The sequence below is a fragment of the Acinonyx jubatus genome, chromosome A3 (assembly GCF_027475565.1).
Source record: "Acinonyx jubatus isolate Ajub_Pintada_27869175 chromosome A3, VMU_Ajub_asm_v1.0, whole genome shotgun sequence".
In the NCBI taxonomy this organism is placed as follows: domain Eukaryota; kingdom Metazoa; phylum Chordata; class Mammalia; order Carnivora; family Felidae; genus Acinonyx; species Acinonyx jubatus.
In genome coordinates this window covers 40,654,877-40,670,955 of record NC_069388.1, presented here as the reverse complement: position 1 = coordinate 40,670,955, position 16,079 = coordinate 40,654,877, and the positions used below count along the sequence as shown (strand labels likewise).

Here is a 16,079-nt window from a genome sequence, read left to right as displayed (position 1 = left end):
CTGATGATATTTACTCCTCATTCTCTTAGTTTCCTTCTCAAAGATTACTTTCCTTTTCCTGCAGTTTTCAGGCAGAGAACTCAACTGCCTCCTACCCAACCCACATTTAAACCCACATTTAAAAATGAATGAATAAAATGGCTGTCACTGATGATAAAGAGAACACTCTGACTGAAATAATTTCAATCTCCACTGTTCCTAACAGGAACAGTTCCTGTTCTCCACTGTTCCTAACAGTCGCTTTCATCTTTGTCCATTGAGAAGTCCCCATCCCTCTTGTCTCCTTCATGCTGTTTTCAGTCATAACTCATTACTGAATATGAGTAGCACTAACATTTGAGTCATAGGACAGTGCGCTCCTAGCATACACACTTGTCAAGTCCTTTACAAGAATGATGGTGACTTTCAATTAAGTTATAAAGATAACATGAAATATAGAAACTATCAGTATTCATATGGCTTCATTTCTTGGATTACTTAAAATGGGACTTTTCCTTGCTTTTCTAGAAAGCTATGTCTAATGGCAGTAGGGGGCATATATATTTCCGTATCAAACTGTAGAATAATGGCAGAGGGAGAAATAGCCACATTCCAAAATCATGAGGTCCCTTAAATATTATTCCTGCTAGGCTGATAAGCAGCTCTGTTTTTAAAATACAGGATGTTAGAACATGTTACATATGCAGAAATATAACTTGCTAATTATCCCAGTATACCAAATAAGCCATCCAAATGCACAACAAATTCAGAAAGGCCAAAACAAAATTGATAGAAAGATAAGAAGGTAAATTTTCCATAGAGGAAAGATCAAAACTGAAGAACTCCATGGAATATTTAGAAAACAGAACACCCTTTTATTTTAGAAATATTCAATTTGATCCATTACTTTTCTCCCTTTCTATGTATATCTTAGAATTTTAAAGATCTTATAAGGAGGATGAATTTAAGAAGATGTGCGAGAAGTTATATTAGTTTCCTCAGAAAAAAATAGATTGTTCTTAGAACCCAGGAAGGCTATTAGAAGCAGGCCATTTTGCCTCATGAGGGTCACTATTCATGTTGGCTCTGGGACAGACGTTTGTGACAACTTCTGATTTCCTCCTGGGCTCCTCATCCCTTGTGCCCACTGTACCCCAGGAATCTTGCCTTATTGATACTGCTGTTCCCCTTCAAGGCCATAATCGAGGGATTTCTGGGAGAGGGGATGGGCCATCAAAGTAGTTTTGGATTTGGCATGAACAAACCAGACCATTTAGAAGTAAGCCAGAACTGCAAGCAAGACCTCAAACTGCCTCTGACTTCAATGAGCATCTTTCTGCGGGCAGTCAAACCTTGGGTAAAAACAAGAAGTTCTTTTATGAAAAGCATATATAGAAGGAGAAGTTTCAAGTAGGACTTTTAATATTTATTGGCATACATTTGGGTTCTGAACGCAGGAGCCCTTTCTCTTAACTGAAACACTTAGAAAAGTGTCAACCCTTACAACCGTGTCACAAAGAGTCTCAGTAGTGGGCTCTATGTTGAAGCACACAATAAAGACCTCGTGACCTAGGTGAGCCTTGCTGAAAGTCAGGGTCAAAGCATGGACCTGCTATCCTGGCTACTAAGGAAAAGACTCTGATGGCTGCCAGGGTCTGCCTTTGTTGTTATGTCTCTGCACTCTGCTGTGGATTAAATCCTGCTTCCACATTCCTCATTAACCACATGGAACAGAACTGTATCTTGGGAATCCCTGAATAAAATATCATTTTCAATTCATCGCCCTGACCCTTTTCCAAGTGATTTCTGAGCATTTTGCCCGTTTTCTACCCTGCCTCCTTTGTCTGTGGATTATTCTGATATCGGGCTCGACGACACCTGAAATTTAGCTTGCTGTTTATCAATCATCTTCTCTTTCTTTGAAGAAACCACAGTATCGACCAGCTTTGTGAAATAATCAAGAAAGCAGACAGGGGCCAGGATACACATATGAGGGTTACACCGTGCCACTGTGACCCTGGGAAAGGTCATGAGAGAAAAAACAGAAATTACAGGGATAGCGCCTGAAAGATGCATTAACATGGGTCCCGTCACTAAATTAAAGGAAACTTTTTTTTTCTTTTTCTTTTTTCTTTTTTTTTTTTTTTCTTTCTTTTTCTGCAGGTGAACAGAACAAAATGCAGCTGGAGAAATTAGAGCAAAGGATTCTAGGCCCTTCCCTGGGACGTGCCCTGCCCACACCTCCCTCCTCCACAGCTAGCACTACTGTCTTCCTACACCCACCCCCCTCCAGGGCCAGGAGAGGCCTGCGATGCTGAGGACTGTGATTTACTTCCATTTCTTTGTTCCTTTGCTTCATCTTGTGCCCCTGCCAAAGACAAGGAGAAACCATTTGTTAGATTAAAGATAATAGATTTCATAGACTTAGCAGGGAATGTCTTTTTAACACAGTCATTTAAATGTTTCTTACCCCTCAAACAAGCCTAGGAATATCTTGGACTATCAAAGAGCTTTGGATATCTGGGCTGTGATTGCTGGCACACAGTATCTTTAAAGAGCATATAAATCACTGCTAATAAATGTATGCCACATTCATGACTTGCTTCCGCTGATGGGGACGATTAACTCAAGTCTTCAAAGTAGTCTTTGAAAGACCTAATCTTGCAATGCTGTGTCCTCCTTTCTTGGGTCCATTCATATGCTCTTATTTCCAGGGTTCCATAGAGAAATAATAGTAACCACGTACATAATGCAGATTTGCAAAAGTTATTGATGGCTATACTACCACTTTGAGATCTTACTAAGTCTCTGCTGTGTCCCCCACCTGAGAGAGAACTCTAAGAAGATACTGTGCCTTAGAAGCGTTGATATTCTTTATTTCAGATTTTAAAAAGGTGAGGTATAATCCACATATAGGAAATGCACAGATCTTAAGCATACTTCGACCTGTTTTGCAAAACACATACATTTAACCTACACCGCTATCAAGATATAAAACGTTCCCGTCACCCCAAAAGTACCCTTTCCAACTATTAATCCCACCCCTGCTCGAACCAACAATTGATCTGATTTCTATCACTGTAAATTACTATGTCTCTGCACGGAAAAACTGCAGCAGATGATCTCTGAGTTGATTTTCTATCTGGTGTCCTATGAATCTGTAAAAAAGTATTCTTTTAGGTGTCTATGTGTAAATGAAAGCAATATAATGCTTGTGGCATATGGTATTTAAAATAGCCAAAAGTAAATGAGAAGAAAAAATCCTGTATCATTCCTCCATGGATAAGTTTTTTGGTTAATATTGTGGAGTATTTCCGTATAGTATTTTTCTGTATCTCTCTAATACATATATACACAATTATATATTTTAATTTTAAAAAATGAAAATTGCAAATGTAAAGAAACTTATGAACAGTATAACATACCTAGTATGTATTCCCTATCCATATTTAATATATGCTAATATTTTTCAAATTTCCTTGCAATCTTTACTTTTCAAAAATAAAAGATGCAGGTAAATTATTTATAGATAAATTAATGTAATTTATAGATAAGTTAAAAATATTTCTCTTCCTTCCCAGAGATTACCAAATCCTAGTTTCATTGTGAATCAACTTTCACGTTTTTATACTTTTACACAAATATATACTCACAAATACACACATAATAGAGGGTATATAGTATTACTTTGTGTATTATAAAATGTCCATGGGCACCTGGATGGCTCAGTGGGTTGAGCATCTGACTCTTGGTTTCAGTTCAGGTCATGAGCCCAAGGTCATGAGATTGAGCCTTGCATTGGGCTCTGCACTGGGCATGAAGCCTGCTTGGGATTCTCTCTCTCTATCTCTTTCTCTCTCTCTCTCTCTTTCTCTGTCTCTCTCTCCTTCTCTCTCTCTACCTCTCTTTCTGTCTCTCTCTCTTTTCCCCTCTCCCTCACTCGCACTTTCTTTCCCTCTTTCTCTCTCTGTCAGATAAAAAAAAACTTTTTAAATATTTTTTTAACATTTATTTATTTTTGAGAGATGGAGTGAGACAGAGCATGAGTGGGGTAGCTGTGGAGACAGAGGGAGACACAGAATCCGACGCAGGCTCCAGGCGCTGAGCTGTCAGCACAGAGCCCGACGTGGGGCTCGAACCCATGGACTGTGAGATCATGGCCTGAGCTGAAGTTAGACACTTAACCAACGGAGCCACCCGGGCACCCCAAAGTAAAAAAAAATAAAATGCTCATAAATAGTAATTTTGTTTTGCCCTGTTTTTAGCCACCCACTGATTATCATTATAAATGTATGGTCAATATATACTTTGATTATGCCTTTGTGTGTACCATTCTCCTTGGCTTACAATTGTTTCCTTCACCTTCATCTTTCCTCTGGGCTTAGTTTTCTTCTCACTGTTATGCATCTGTTAGCAGCTTTTAGAGATAGAGTATGTGAGTAGCAAACTTTTCTTTTCTTCCTAAAAATGGCAGTTACTATCTTCTTAAATGAGAGTGGAACTAGGAGAGAACTGCACACTGACAATTATTTTTATCCGTGTTTTGAAAACTCAGAATTATTCCACTCTCTTCTGAATTAAATTCTTGATGTGGGGAACATACCATACTTATTTCTTTATAGGTTAACTCTCCTTTACCTGTAGTTGTTTCACGCTTTTTTCTCCTTGTTCTCTGCTGTTGTGCAATGCCTATTTGTGGGTTTATTTTAAATATGTCCTGCTTGCAACTTACTATTCTTCTTTGAACTTAAAACTCATGACTTTTGTCAATTCTGATAAATCCTCAGCCATTATCTTTCAGACACTATCTACTCTCTCCTTTTAGAACATGTTTTGAGCACAAACATGTGCCCCTCTCCTTCCAGCCTTCATGTCTCTTTATGTGTCATTCACATCGCCATATGTCTATTTGCTTTTTCAAATGGTTCTTATTTTTTCAGAGCACTGCTCTTTTCTTACAGTTTTATATCTGATTTTTATCTTTTTTTTGTCATTTAAGTGTACTTATTTTATAAAATCTTCAGAACTTTCTACTCTAAAATTATCACAGCACTAATCATCCTTTAAGTTTCCCCACTGATTCTCATTCATGGTAGGTCATTTCCTTGTGTGTTTTGTAAGACGTCAAATTGTGAATTCATCATCCAAGAATTTTTTTTCCTTTGTAGGAATTCCAAGTGATAGTTTCACATTTCAATGTGTTATTGACAGCAGGGATGGTACTGTCTATAATCAACTATTAAATTAATTCTCAGTCTGTGTATTTCTGTATGACTTTTGATGGCATAAATTTGTGTTTCAAATTCATGGTGCATTTGTGTTTTCTACTTGTCACAGGAACCTTTTTCCTTCCCCTCATGGCACCCTTGGGCTGACACAGGTCTCCTCGTTAACTTCTTGAGCTGGAAATCCCAGGTTTATTTAGGTAGAGTTATCAGTTATAACTTCTTACCCTGAGTGGCTCAAGGTCCTAGGTGGACATTAGTAAGCAAGGGTCTAGCCATAGGGACTATTTCTGCATCAACAACCAAACTGTAGCCCTTAGGGCTACTGTGTCTTCAGCTTACCACATTATAGCTTTAGATTTCAAATTCCTCTTTATATCTGGCACCTTTGTTTTCATGTCAGTTGAGCTAGCTAGGTATTTAAACATTTTTTGTTATAATTTATTTCTCATTTCTAAACATTTGTATTAGGAGACATTCTGCATCACCTCACCTTTCCAGTTACCTGTTGCTACATAACAAGTCACCCCAAAACTTAGTGGCTAAAACATCATGGTTTGTTATTTTTCAAGGTTCTATAGTCTGGTCTTGCCTCAGCTGGGCAGTTTATCTGTTCCAGGTGGTCTCCATTGGGGTCAGAACATCCAAAATGGCCCTCAGTTCCAGAATCTTCCTCCCTGGGGCCTTTCTCCTTCTATAGTAGTGTTTGAGCTTCTTACAGGATGGTTGGGTTCCAAGAGCAAGCATTCTGAGAGTGTAAACATGGAAGTTACAGGGCCTCTTAAAATGCATCTAGGTAGCTGCCAAACTCAGCCTGCCATGTTTCTCTAGAACCAAAGGTTCAGATTCTTTAACCACCTTTCCATGACCTCAAATACCTGTTGAAAACTTATTTTTATATTGGCAAAGTGTTCTATTGATTTGCTGAGTCATTCCCCTATTGCCATTTATGATACTCCTGATTCTTTACAATTATAAATTACACAACACTAAAATATTCTTGCATCATATCTTGGAACTCTGTAATTCTAATTCGATTTCACTGTATTTCTTCCATTTCCTGAATGTGTGATACACAGAACTAAAAGTCCCTTCTTTCTTTTTAACTACCACATAACCTCTACAAATTCAGCTGTCTAAATATTTCTGTGGGAATTACTGAAGTTCCTCAGGTCATACTGTTCTCTGTGACAACTGTTTTCAGAAACTGTCTACTGTTTAGGGAGCAGTATGGTGTCATCAAATAACTGTCCTGGGAGTATCTGAACTTCCATTGATCATCCAAGTGACCCTGTGTAAGTCACTTCTCCTTCCTGGAATTGAGTTTCCTTAAACTAATATTGAACTTTAAGTTTTGACAACTTACTCATTTGGGTAAAGAGATTGATTCATGTTCATGGTCAAAGAAAATATTTTGACATTAACCAAGGAAAACATTGATCTGGATAATTTATTTAGATATTGATCACACAGGAAAATAATAGTGTCTGTAAGAAAAATTCTAGAAAGAAGTTTATAGTTTGTTGGCAATAAAAGGGCAAAAGGTAAGGCAACACTGAGGAACCTGCATTTAAATTGTTCAGGCTTAGCCTCACTTCATTACTTTTTAATGGAAACTTCTTTACTGTATCATTTCTTCAACCTAACAGGATAATTTTAAATACATGAACAAGGTTTTAAAAAAGGAGAAATGTTTATAAGACCATATTTGTATGAGTTTTAATTTTTTAGCAGTGCTATACTATACATGTATAGCTACTACATTTGTATGTATTACACAAATACTATTATATTTAGTTTTAAATGATGTTCAAGACCACGATGGGAAGGACAGGTGCCTACTTTCATATATTCTCAAGATTTATCCTACTGTGATGTTGGAACTCAAGTCTGGAGCAACATGGTCTTCTGGGTGAGTGTAGAGGCCCACCGAGAAGAGGCCAGGGAGTGCAGGAAGGTGCTAAGAGGCAATGGTGTAAACATAATTGTGTCTTACACTGGATGACCCACAATTCATCTATTTCATAGGGTTTTTTTTTTTTTTCACAGTTACTATTTTCAGCTAGGAATCAGAATAGCGAGATTGACTTCTCTAATTCTTCTCACCAGACCTCAAGATATGGAAAAGGGTTACAGACTACTCATCATTTTAGATAAATTTCACTCTCTGATGAGAGATTTAGAATGGTAGTTTGGAATAACTCCTAAACATGAACTGCTCTGGACTATGATTCTCTGTTTTTTTTTTTTTTAAATGTTTATTTATTTTTTTTGAGACAGACACAGACAGAGCATGAATGGGGGAGGGTCAGAGAGAGAGGAAGACACAGAATCTGAAGCAGGCTCCAGGCTCTGAGCTGTCAACACGGAGCCCGATGCAGGGCTCGAACTCATGAACTGTGAGATCGTGACCTAAGCCGAAGTTGGAGGCTCAACCGACTGAGCCACCCAGGTGCCCCAAGGACTATGATTTTCTTGGGGAGTTCCCCAAGGCTCATTCAACTCAACAAACCCCGTGTAGACATACAGGTCCACAGGTAGTGGTGTGACAAGATAGGACACAAGTCAGGCTTCTTTCTGCCCAAACACACTCAAGTGCCTTTCCACATTCTCCAGAGAGAGATATTTAGTGTTACGTTTAAAAACTATTATTTAGTGTTAGTTGTTTAAAACAACTCAGCAGGTAGCTTCTGGAAAAGCAACGCTTCAGAATCAGCTAGGGGTTGCTGAAATAACTTGATCCTTCTGGGAGGCCAGGAGGTTAGATGGATGGAAACATTTTTTTCTTGTTGTCAAAACTCAGAAAAGCAGGGAACTGAATATTTGACTATGTTGTGGCTTATTTCCCTCAAAGCATGGTGAGTTTTAAGGGGTTATCCTTGCTCCTTCCACTGTGTTATTTGGTGTAAAGATTTTTAAAGTATAGCCTGAGCCACACTGTGGGACTTGGCAGAACCGAGGGAAATCCAATATACCATTTACAAACACTTCCCATGGCTGGTTTAATCAATTGAAAATCCCACTACAGGGGCAACTTACCTATCAGTTAATCTTCTTGCTGACTCTCTGTTGGGTCATTTACACTGTCAACCTGACTATTCATTTCAACTGTAACCAGAAAGGAAAACAAAAAAGGTTAAATATTGATTAAACCCAAATCTTTTGAACACATTACAATGGTCTGTGAGTCGTTACATTCCTGATCTCGTATCTTGTACCTCTTTTCAGTTCCTTTTTCACTCATTCCAGATTTGGGTTTTTAGATTTGGGGGTTTTAGATTTTTACTCGCAGGGGCCAAGGAGGGCAGAATTGCCTCTTACTGAACTGTAGAAGCTGAGCTGTCATTTTATACCAGATTTTTGGGTTGCCATTTTGGGTGTATTTATTACCATCCTGAGGTAAATTCAAAGGCCTTAATAGATGTCTAAGAAAAGAAAAAGAAAACAAAGCAAAACAGATCATTGACATGCAGAGAGGTGAGCAGCTGTCTCTAAAATGGCAATGTCAGTAGGCCTGTTTGGTTTGCTATGTTTTCAAGTGTGAATTTCGAAACAGACCCTGTAAATTGGCCAGTGGGTGCAGCAGCAGTGGATACCATGCAACAGAAAAGCAGAACATCTGACCAGACCACACAGCAATGCTAAAATGTGTGCTTTTACATTACTGTGTGCATTGTTCTGCGAACATTTGCGTAAAATCTGAATGCATAATCAAAGCCATTGTCCAGAAGTATTCCAGAGCAGGGAGGCATAGCAGTCGCTCTGGAAAATTTCAAGGGTGAGTAGGTTTAATTAGATGGATATTTTTAAAGCATCAAAGCCCATATTATGAACGGAGAGACAATATACAAATGGACAGTAGCCAGACCGTATGTAGCAATATAACTGACTAAAAACCTCTACGGCAACCAGCCTGGGCAATCCAACCACAGCCTCTGTAGCAATCAGCTTAGAATGGTCAGGACTTGACAGTGACTGCCAGCTCCACCATATTCTGGGCCAATATTCCAACGAAGGACCAAACAGGGAAAGGCAACCAATCACCCAGTTCTAGGTAGCCCAAATCCAGCTTCCCCATGCCAACCACCTCCACTCAGAGGATGCTTGGAACCTTCTCTTTTGTTAACAATAAAGATTTTCCACTTCCCTGCCTGCCTTTGAGTCGGCCAACACCAGTGATAACAGCCGACTATACTTAGCTGAATAAGTAACCTCTGTTTGTTCTCGTTCAGGTAGTCTTCATTTACTGGCACAATAAATCAACAATCCAAAGCTCTTTTTCTCAAACAGGAAAACTTGATTAAATTAAAGTAGTGGCAGATGCTGCTTTTCACACTCCAAGGAGGCATGAAAGAGGAAATGACATTGAAGGGCATAGCACCCAACTCTTTCTTAAGGAGGAAGGTTTTAAAAATGGGTCTCTGTTCCACCTGCAAACTATCCTGGGTCTCTCATGATGTGTGAGCTTACTCTAAACCCCAGGTATAAACTGGCCAGATGCAGCAATGCTACTGATATGAGGAGAATAATACATGTACTTTCTATCCTGGTCTACAAAATTATTGTAAGGTTGCCCATCTTAGTGAGGTAGTGTGCCTCATAAAATATAGGAGAACATTCTTTCTCTGTTTCTTCCTCCAACCCAAGGGTCACTGGTTCCAAAACCTATTAGCAAATGTTAATATAAAAAGCATCCCGTGATCAAATACGTTTGGGAAAAGCAATGTTAATACACCTCTTTACAGCTGAGCCTCTGAGAGCCTGTAATATGCGTGGCGAATCTCTAAGTGAGGACTAAAGCTTAGTATTTCTCACATTTCTTTCCCTTTTATTCAATGAGCATTGTATGGGCCTGCTATTTTTCAGAACATGTTTTATAAAGAACTAGTAAAGAACCATGTCTATAATGTCACAACCAGGCTGTGGCAGGTTTCATTCAACTGAGCATGACTAACATGTGGTAGTCTTTAATGGATCTGAAGTTGAAAAACATTCTCCTAGGTAATTCATACCTATGAGTGAAAAAAAAAAACAACCCAGTTTATATGGAAGGGCTTATAATTAAGGGAGGAAATTCAGGTGATGAAAAGCTTATATTGGGTGTAATACCTAGTGTAGAAAACTGTATTTAAAACCACCAAGTAATTTCTACCAGTGGCTGAATTTTTCCCAAGGTCCTTATCAGCTCAAAGCAATTTGCTTTTTTCCTTTGGCTAAAAGAACCCAAATAGCAAGATATATATAAACGGTTGATCATCAACCAATTTTGGTTCTCCTAAGCTCTGTAGGCCAGTGGAATCAAATATTTATTAAATCATATATTCCCAAATAATTGTTTTTCTAATGCAAGTAATATTTCAAAGTGTTCCCAGCATCGTTGTACAGGGGCAAGGATATATTAATATTCCTGAGGTTCAGAGTATTTAGATGCCTTCAAAATGAGATGTGAATAAAGAAATATTTTTTGTAAACTGATTTCTAAGGTGCTTTTAAAGATTTACTACGCTTTTGGCCAAGCCATCTGAAATAATACAGTGAGGTGAGGTGATGAAGGTCCAAGATAACCCTGGCCCAAACTCAAGCCGGGGCTCCCCTGAATCCCTGTAGAACAGGGATAACTTTGGAAAAGTACTCTTTATGGGAAGTAAGGGATATTCCCATACAGTTCACCAGCTGTACTTCGTACAGTTCACCCTTGGAATTATCCACTATGGCTTCCGTATTATGGGCTATGATTAAACTGAGGCACATACTGTTCTAAAGCAGCTAGCATCAGTTTGTTTTTTTTTTAAGTCTCCCAATTTTATTAGTTCCTAGTAGAACATGGTTTTTGAACTTTACCTTGTTCTAACTGAATATGTTGCTTCACAGAATAGATAGCTCCCTTAATCCTAGATTACACACAGAAAATGTGTCAGGTTTGTAGTTTGCATGCACTCAAATAGCTCAGAACTTTACCATCAGGACTCGGAGAGTTTGCTGTGTAGCCAGAGCCTTCGTTTTGCACAGGAACTCTAGGTGTGTCCTCGTCTTGAGCTGAAAGAAAGAAGATAGTCCTCAATTAATAGAGAATTAGAACAGCCTGACTGCCAATTGTTCTGTCACCCTCCATTGCCCTCTTAAATTTAAAAATACTCCTGGGATTCAACTTCTTTTGCGGAAAAGGTTAAGGGAGGAAATAGTGGGTTGAGTTGCTTGAATTCTTTAGTGCTGTCATCTAAATTCTCTTTAATTTGTGAGATAATCGCATACATACATAACACAATTTCTCAAATTAAAAATCCGATCGCATGAAAGCAGGGAAAGTTGGTTTAATCAGAACAACCTACAATTTAAATTTAGGGAAATGTGTGTGTGTGTATGAATTTATACAGCTTAACCTTTGAAAAGGGGGGGAAAAACCTGTTTGCCTTAGGCATGCCTGAAAGCTGAAAGATTCATTCTCTTGGCAGTGAGGTTTTTTTTTTTTTAAACACAAAATGAATGACTTAGATGCTTTCCTAGGAGATATTCTCAGATGCTGCCATTTTGAAGTGCTGAGAATCAAGTCTTTAGTTAATTTTTGTTATGATTGATGCTATTTTGCACAGCTTCAGAGTGTGTGCATCCATTCAGCTGTGGCTGAAGCTATATAACATGCTTAAATATACTAGTAAGTGGCTTGTTTTTTCTTATTGTGAGAATTTGCCAGATAGTCCGAAGGACAAGAATATCTTACATCTTAGTTAAATGTCTATTATGTTTTCACAACTTGAAGACCAATAGCATTTAGAAATACAGATACAGATGAAGGTCTGGAAACCCATATTATGTAATACTTAAAAAATTTTTAACGTTTATTTATTATTGAGAGACAGAGAGAGACAGAACATGAGCATGGGAGGGGCAGAGAGAGGGGGAGACACAGAATCTGAAGCAGGCTCCAGGCTATCAGCACAGAGCCCCACGCGGGGCTCAAACTCACAAAACCGCGAGATCATGACCTGAGCTGAAGTCGGATGCTTAACCAACTGAGCCATCCAGGTGCCCCTAAAATACTTTTTTAAATCAGAAGGTTGAATTCATTTTCATTACATGAGTACTTATTGAGCTCAGGGTATGTTAAATTTGGTGTGCCTGTTGGTGAGGATGAACCAAGGATGTTAAAGATCCAGTTTATAGTCTCTTCAAAGGAAGGAATCTTCAAGGATAGAAACTGCGCTCTTGGTAATGATTTGCTGAAGCTGACAATCATGGTCAAAGGTGACCAATCTCTGAGCCTTGGTGGATGGGTGGTAGGTAGGTTAGTACTTGAAGACATACAAGACAAGCAGAGTGGGGGAAGGTGAAGAAAGCCATTTTAGATTTGAAGTCTGAAGTGCAGGGTCATATAAGGAGAGATGCCAAGCAAGCTTTTGCATCCAGTCCTGAGGAAGAGAACTGTGAATAGACATGTGGATATTTGGGAGATGTCAATGTAGAAGTAACATTCATGAAATGAAGGTAGATGAGAGGCGTCGGGAAAAGGATAACAGAACTAAAAAATGACTGATAGATCCCAAGCCTTCAATATGGAAGTAACTGTGCCTGTCACTTATTTTCATTTGCTCCTGAGGATGAGGTCGGGAAAAGGAAAACAAAACTGGAACCTTCCAACTGGACTTCAAACCATATCATGTCCTCTCTAACTCCACCAATGCTGGAAAGTGGGCCATTCTCAATTTCTCATCAACACATGCCTTTAGGCACAATTACAGAAGAAATCACTGATGGATCTCTCTAAGCCTGGGAGTAGGAAATCTTGGTTAATTATGTTTCAAAATAGAATAAGAAAAAAAATGAAAACATTTGACATTATATAAACATAATAAACTTTTGGCTGGAAAAAAATACCATAAGAAATGTTTAGAAGAAAAATATAAACTGAGGAAAATGTTTATACCTTTTACCACAGACAAAGGGTTAATATCTTTAATATCTAAAGTCCTTCTAAAAATAGATATTAAAAAGATCAAAAACTGGGTAGAAAACTGAGCAAGAAATTTAGCAGACAGTTCGTAGAAAAAAATAAAAATGGCCTGTAGTCATGTGAAAAGATGATTCACTTTGCTCATAATGAAAGAAATGCAAATTAAAATTACACTGAGAAAAGGATTTCGACCTAAGGTGAATTATCATGATGTAGACTAAACCTCCTACTAGCAACAGCTAGAGTCACTGGAGAAATTATTTAAGAAACTATTCACTCACTAGAGAGCCATCAATGCACCCCAAGCTTGAGGAGGTATAAAATCATGAGCCTGACATTCCACATGTACCAAGAAGTTGAACAGAGCCTCCAGATATCTTATGAGGCTTGGGGGAAGGGCAAAACGTGGAAATCAAGGCTAACCAAGGAAGAGGTACCTAGAAAAATACCTCAAGTTTACTTTGGGGTCACCTGAAGGGTTATATTCTGGGGACAAAGATAAACTTGATACAGACCACCTCTTAAAAAAAACTGAAATCCAGGGGCATCTGGGTGGCTCAGTCAGTTAAGTGTTGCACGCTTGGTTTTGGCTCAAGTCATGATCTCACAATTTGTGAGATTGAGCCCCACATTGGGCTCCTCACTGACAGCATGGAGCCTGCTTGGTATTCTCTCTCTCTATGCCCTTTTCCCCTCAAAATAAATAAATAAACCTAAAAAAACCCCTGACATCCAACTTTTATTCAATTCAATCCTGATTATATTATAGTGCTCTACTCAATCCTACTGGCCTGTCAGAAGCAAAAGCAAAAACAAATCCTTTCTGAAATGTTATAAAACCACTCAGTGCCTCAAGTTATCGCTACAATTATTCACATAGTATCCAGTATTCAATGAAAAATTACCTGGCATTCCAGAAGCACAAGAACAAATCACCGAAAACCGAAAACCGAGAGAATAGGACAACATATAGAGACATGTTAGAGATCTAGATACTGTAGACACAATTTTAAAATAGTGATTAATGTCTTTAAGAATTAGATACCTGGGGTGTTTAGGTGGCTCAGTCAGTTAAGTGTGTGACTCTTGATTTCACCTCAGGTCATGGTCTCACAGCTCACGAGATAGAACCCTCCATCGGGCCCTGTGCTGACAGCATGGAGCCTACTTAGGATTATCTCTTTTCTCTCTCTGCCTCTTTCCCCCACCTCTCAAAATAAATAAACAGTTTTTAAAAAAGAATCAGATGCCAATGTGGAGAACTTCCATGACAAAGAAGTTTATCAGATAACTAGACACTATTTAACATGTCAGGTATAAATTCTAGAACTGAAAAATATACTATAATTGAAGTTATTACATCAATGGGTGAGTCTGGTAGCCATTAGACACAGCCAAAGAAGAGATTAGTAAACTGAAAGCTAGGTTAGAAGAAAATATAAAAAGTAAAGTACAGATGAAAAATACAGAAAAGAGTTAGTAGATATATGAGATAGGGTCTATTCTATGTGTAATGTGGCAAAAGCAATATTTAAGGCTTGATGGCTAATTTCCCCAAATTAATGGAAGATATCAAACCACTGTTTTAAGAGTGCTATGATCTCCAAGCAGAATTAGTGCAAAGCAAATCTCACTCTGGCCAGTAAAACTGCTGAAAACCAAAATTAAAGAAAAAAATATAAAATTATCTAGTGTATAAGGATCATTGACATCAAAATAGCAACAATAGGACTTTCATGATGACTTCTCAGAAAAAATAATGGAAGGCAGAAACAATGCAATGACATCTTCAAAGTGCTAAACAAAAGATCAGCAGTGCAAAATTCCATGCCAAAAAAGGGTCTTTCAAATTTGAATTTGAAACAAAACAACTTCAGGGCAAAAAAGCCAAAACAAAACACCAGAATTTATTCAGGGACAAGAACAGTAGACCTACACTGAAGGAATAGTTTTCACCATACTCAAAAATCAATTCCAGGTAGATTTTAGAACTAAGTGTGAAGGGTAACTTGGAAAAATACCTTCACATCATTAGGCAAAAATTTCTTACACAGGAGAAATAAAGCAATAGCTATCAGGGAGAAGACTGGCAATCTGGAAAACACTTAAATTAGCATCATTAATGTATCAAAACACACCACTAAGAGAGTACAAAATAAGCCAGAGTGGAAGAAGATATTTGTGATATATATCACTGACTCCCATGCTGAATATAAAAAAGAAATAAATATGCAAAATAACAGAGAAAAGACAGGGAACCCAATAAACAATCAGCAAGACAACAAACAAATATGTCATAAGAGGATATCCTGTTAGTGACTTAATTTTTTGAGTGACTTTTACCAAATCTCAGCATTTAAAAGCCCTGACTTTTCACTATTTAAATGACTACAGAATGTTCTATCTCCTTGTGTAACTTATAAAATGTTCTAACTCTCTGGGACACCGTCAGAACTAATAAACACATAACTTTATTGTTATTTTTTATAAGAAATGATTACTATGAACGGGAAATTAATTGACCTGACACTAAACATTATGCCCCTGACTTTCCCCTTGGGGCTGTTGTTTGTAATGGAATCTAAAGATATCTGTGGCTGATTAGTCCATGAAGTCTCTTCCAAGGTCATTACTATCAATGATAATACCCCTGGGGATATTACTATGGAGAAACCCCTGTGGCATCATGGAGATCTTTTTATCTAATAAGTAGGATACTGGTCAGCCAAACAAAGCTCAATGAAAATGAAGGAGCATACAAAACACTTTTGAGAACTGGGTGAGAGATGAAGGAAGAAGTTGAAGAAAGCAAAATCCCAAAGGCAAATAAAAAAATAGTAAACATTTTAGATGCTTGCCTTCTGTTTTGTCTTTTCAACCTTATTATTTTGTAATACAAAATATTCATGTGAGAAAAATCAGGTTAT

General features: G+C 38.0%; 1 protein-coding gene across 1 annotated transcript in view; it reads right to left on the bottom strand.

Moving 5' to 3' along the window:
• Nucleotides 1–241: 241 nt before the first annotated feature.
• The window catches only part of MACROD2 (mono-ADP ribosylhydrolase 2), a 1,987,236-nt gene continuing 1,971,398 nt past the window's right edge, over nucleotides 242–16,079 (bottom strand). Inside the window, exons 17-19 of the mRNA XM_027069543.2 lie at nucleotides 11,163–11,240; nucleotides 8,244–8,312; nucleotides 242–2,347 (exon numbers count right to left, since the gene is read on the bottom strand). Of these exons, the coding sequence (XP_026925344.1) occupies nucleotides 8,251–8,312; nucleotides 11,163–11,240 (140 nt within the window). The 3' untranslated portion in view covers nucleotides 242–2,347; nucleotides 8,244–8,250. The remainder of the gene's footprint in view (nucleotides 2,348–8,243; nucleotides 8,313–11,162; nucleotides 11,241–16,079) is intronic.